Source organism: Eriocheir sinensis, chromosome 69 (assembly GCF_024679095.1).
Source record: "Eriocheir sinensis breed Jianghai 21 chromosome 69, ASM2467909v1, whole genome shotgun sequence".
Lineage (NCBI taxonomy): Eukaryota > Metazoa > Arthropoda > Malacostraca > Decapoda > Varunidae > Eriocheir > Eriocheir sinensis.
Window position 1 is genome coordinate 6883193 of NC_066577.1, and position 5000 is coordinate 6888192.

The following is a 5000-nucleotide window of genomic DNA, read 5'->3' on the forward strand; positions in this document are numbered from 1 at the left end:
GCCTCTCCCTCGGCCAAACTGCCTCCCCACGAACGTTGATGGAAGGGCGGACGCTGAAGGGATGACCGGCTTTGGAATGAACGTGTTTAGAGAGCTGGCGAGGGAAGGGAATGTGTTTTTCTCGCCGTTCAATCTGTGGTCTGCTCTTGCGTTGACCTACTTGGGCGCGGAGGGTCAAACCAGTAGGCAGATGGGACGTCTTCTGGGCCTGCACGGGAAGAAGAACACCCTGGATTATCTGACCGCCGTGGAGGATGAGTGAGTAGGCCTACTGTTTTTGTTGTTATTGTTGTTAAGTTGGGTTCACACATTATCACACATAACCGATCTAGCGGGGGTAGTTTGACCCTTCCTCTGTACCGTGAACCTAAGAAACACATATTTGACGAGGCTTTCGTAGGTGTTTGGGACATTTCCATGGGTAGTTTTATGACCCTAGTGGTAGTTTGACCCTTCCTCTGTACCGTGAACCTAAGAAACACACATTTGACAAGGCTTTCGTAGGTGTTTGGGACATTTCCAGGGGTAGTTTTATGACCCTGGTGGTAGTGTGACCCTTCCTCTGTACCGTGAACCTAAGAAACACACATTTGACAAGGCTTTCGTAGGTGTTTGGGACATTTCCAGGGGTAGTTTTATGACCCTAGTGGTAGTTTGACCCTTCCTCTGTACCATGAACCTAAGAAACACACATTTGACAAGGCTTTCGTAGGTGTTTGGGACATTTCCAGGGGTAGTTTTATGACCCTGGTGGTAGTTTGACTCTTCCTCTGTACCATGAACCTAAGAAACACACATTTGACAAGGCTTTCGTAGGTGTTTGGGACATTTCCAGGGGTAGTTTTATGACCCTGGTGGTAGTTTGACTCTTCTTCTGTACCGTGAACCTAAGAAACACACATTTGACAAGGCTTTCGTAGGTGTTTGGGACATTTCCAGGGGTAGTTTTATGACCCTGGTGGTAGTTTGACCCTTCCTCTGTACCATGAACCTAAGAAACACACATTTGACAAGGCTTTCGTAGGTGTTTGGGACATTTCCAGGGGTAGTTTTATGACCCTAGTGGTAGTTTGACCCTTCCTCTGTACCGTGAACCTAAGAAACACACATTTGACAAGGCTTTCGTAGGTGTTTGGGACATTTCCAGGGGTAGTTTCATGACCCTGGTGGTAGTTTGACTCTTCTTCTGTACCGTGAACCTAAGTAAACACTCACTGCAACCCGACTGACCCCATCTTTGACCTTTAGAAACAGTTGATATGAGAAGCGAAATGTCGGGTTGTGATCGCTATGGATATCTCTCCTCTCCTCACCTCCTACGTCTCTTTTCCCTTTCCCAGGCTTTTTTTTTAACCACATTTTTGTTTTTGTTTTTTTGCTTTCCAGTATTTTTATTCCAATAATTATATCCACTTATACATTAGGCCCCGTGCAGTCTCCCTATGTTCTTATGTTCTTATATGAGTTTGAAAAAGGAGTTTATATATAGATTTAGAGATGGATTTAGCAATATATTCAAGCAGCTTCTCTAACATGCTTTTTTTAATTGCAATGTTAAAGAGTAATGAAAGACCTCTTCTAATTTTCCAGTTGCATGCTACAAAATACAGTTGTAAGAGAGAGAGAGAGAGAGAGAGAGAGAGAGAGAGAGAGAGAGAGAGAGAGAGAGAGGGGAGGGGGGCGACCTTTCCTGGGTATATCCTGCACCGCATACTCCCGCTGCATCGCTAAGTTAAGGGTGTACGTTGTTATGATGACTCAGAACAACAGTGGCCGCGTTAACATACACAGACAGTTCGTATATGTGCAATTCACAGTTCACAGACGCCAATGCCACCATACAACAGGGACAGCATGCATTTAATATCTACTGTGCTGGGGCCGGATTCATGAACAGACTACAAGACCGGTCGTTGATAAGTCTTTTTGTAAATCTGTCCTCTACGAAAGATCCTTGTGGTTAGGCCGCTCCGATGACGATGAGTGAAGTACTGGCCTGGTCGACACTTCTTTTATTGGCATTGGAGTCGCCTTAACCCGGTAACAACGACGGGCCAAATTTGTGGCTTTACCGTGTACCAGCGATGGGCCAAATTTGTGGCTTTACTGTGTAGCAGCGATGGGCCAAATTTGTGGCTTTACCGTGTACCAGCGATGGGCCAAATTTGTGGCTTTACCGTGTACCAGCGATGGGCCAAATTTGTGGCTTTACCGTGTACCAACGATAAAATTTTGTTGTGGCTTTACCGTGTAGCAGCGACGGGCCAAATTTGTGGCTTTACCGTGTACCAGCGATGGGCCAAATTTGTGGCTTTACCGTGTACCAGCGACGGGCCAAATTTGTGTCTTTACCGTGTACCAGCGACGGGCCAAATTTGTGTCTTTACCGTGTACCAGCGACGGGCCAAATTTGTGTCTTTACCGTGTACCAGCGATGGGCCAAATTTCTGGCATGCATAAACTGATCACATATGCGTTGATATATATTATGAAATGGTTTGCGTGAGTGATGATTCTTTCTCATTATTTTGCTTAGAGGGGCCCTTAACCTAACCTAACGTAACCTAACTTAACCTAACCTAACCTAGCCTAACCTAACCTAACAAACATGACCCCCGCAGCTACCGGGTTAAGATCAAGAACGTTCCTAGATGATGGAGTTACCGGAAGACTTACCAGCAACAGATCTCGTTAGCGGTTTGATGAATCCGGTCTCTGGAACCTAAATATACTTATCCAGAATAGAGATCTGAGTTTACCAGCTGATGTTTTCATCCTGGTATTGGTAAAATGACTGCATACTTAAAGATTTAAAACCACATCTAATTAAAACCACAATGCCTGATGAAACTAACAAAGATTCACAAAGAACACTGGTTTTATTGATGGGTTTTCGGTTCAAACAAGGGGTGTCAAACTCATGGCCCGCGGGATAGTCATAAACGGCCCGCGGGATAGTCATAGATGGCCCGCGGGATAGTCATAGATGGCCCGCGGGATAGTCATAGATGGCCCGCGGGATAGTCATAGATGGCCCGCGGGATAGTCATAGATGGCCCGCGGGATAGTCATAGATGGCCCGCGGGATAGTCATAGATGGCCCGCGGGATAGTCATAGATGGCCCGCGGTATCACAGTAACTTCAATCTTGTCTGTATTTTCTACCCTTGCTGGCCCCCATGACGGCACTTCCGAGTATGAATTGGCCCTCCAAGGGTTTTGAGTTTGACGCCCCTGGTTTAAACCGTCAACCCTGCTGTACATAATTAAAATCTTACACATAGTTAAAACCACAATACTGATGAAACTAACAAAGATACACACAAAAGAAAAGAAAAATGGTTTTATTAGTTGGTTTAAACCATTTGACTTAAACCAACAACCCTGACTCTCCTCTCTCTCCTCTCTTCCTCCCGTGTGTCCCTCTCTCTCCTCTCTTCCTCCTGTGTGTTCTTCCTTCCTCTCCTCTCTTCCTCCCGTGTGTCCTTCCTTCCTCTCCTCTCTTCCTCCCGTGTGTTCTTCCTCTCTCTCCTCTCTTCCTCCCGTGTGTTCTTCCTCTCTATCCACTCTTCCTCCTCGGTGATCTACCACACTCTCCTATCTTCCTCCTGTGTGTTCTTCCTGTCTCTCCTCTCTCTTCCTCCCGTGTGTTCTTCCTGTCTCCTCTCTTCCTCCCGTGTGTCCCTCTCTCTCCTCTCTTCCTCCCGTGTGTTCTTCCTCTCTCTCCTCTCTTCCTCCCGTGTGTTCTTCCTCTCTCTCCTCTCTTCCTCCTGTGTGTTCTTCCTCTCTCTCCTCTCTTCCTCCTGTGTGTTCTTCCTCTCTCTCCTCTCTTCCTCCTGTGTGTCCTTCCTCTCTCTCTCTTCCTCCCGTGTGTTCTTCCTCTCTCCTCTCTCTTCCTCCCGTGTGTTCTTCCTCTCTCTCCTCTCTTCCTCCTGTGTGTTCTTCCTCTCTCTCCTCTCTTCCTCCTGTGTGTTCTTCCTCTCTCTCCTCTCTTCCTCCTGTGTGTTCTTCCTCTCTCTCCTCTCTTCCTCCCGTGTGTTCTTCCTGTCTCTCCTCTCTTCCTCCCGTGTGTTCTTCCTCTCTCTCCTCTCTTCCTCCCGTGTGTTCTTCCTCTCTCCTCTCTTCCTCCTGTGTGTTCTTCCTCTCTCTCCTCTCTTCCTCCTGTGTGTTCTTCCTCTCTCTCCTCTCTTCCTCCCGTGTGTTCTTCCTGTCTCTCCTCTCTTCCTCCCGTGTGTTCTTCCTCTCTCTCCTCTCTTCCTCCCGTGTGTTCTTCCTCTCTCTCCTCTCTTCCTCCTGTGTGTTCTTCCTCTCTCTCCTCTCTTCCTCCCGTGTGTTCTTCCTGTCTCTCCTCTCTTCCTCCCGTGTGTTCTTCCTGTCTCTCCTCTCTTCCTCCCGTGTGTTCTTCCTCTCCTCTCTTCCTCCCGTGTGTTCTTCCTCTCTCTCCTCTCTTCCTCCCGTGTGTTCTTCCTCTCTCTCCTCTCTTCCTCCTGTGTGTTCTTCCTCTCTCTCCTCTCTTCCTCCAGTGTGTTCTTCCTCTCTCTCCTCTCTTCCTCCTGTGTGTTCTTCCTCTCTCTCCTCTCTTCCTCCCGTGTGTTCTTCCTCTCTCTCCTCTCTTCCTCCCGTGTGTCCCTCTCTCTCCTCTCTTCCTCCTGTGTGTTCTTCCTCTCTCTCCTCTCTTCCTCCTGTGTGTACTTCCTTCCTCTCCTCTCTTCCTCCTGTGTGTTCTTCCTCTCTCTCCTCTCTTCCTCCCGTGTGTTCTTCCTCTCTCTCCTCTCTTCCTCCCGTGTGTTCTTCCTCTCTCTCCTCTCTTCCTCCCGTGTGTTCTTCCTCTCTCTCCTCTCTTCCTCCTGTGTGTTCTTCCTCTCTCTCCTCTCTTCCTCCTGTGTGTTCTTCCTCTCTCTCATCTCTACCTCCCGGGTGTTCTTCCTGTCTCTCCTCTCTTCCTCCAGTGTGTTCTTCCTGTCTCTCCTCTCTTCCTCCCGTGTGTTCTTCCTCTCTCT

The 5000-nt window shown here is 48.1% G+C and overlaps 1 protein-coding gene across 1 annotated transcript in view; it reads left to right on the forward strand.

The window, feature by feature from the left end:
• Window positions 1-5000, forward strand: part of LOC126988540 (leukocyte elastase inhibitor-like) — an 11036-nt gene that overhangs the window by 220 nt on the left and 5816 nt on the right. The window contains exon 1 of the mRNA XM_050846793.1: window positions 1-258. This exon is cut by the window's left edge and continues 220 nt beyond it. Within this exon, the coding sequence (XP_050702750.1) occupies window positions 1-258 (258 nt within the window). The remainder of the gene's footprint in view (window positions 259-5000) is intronic.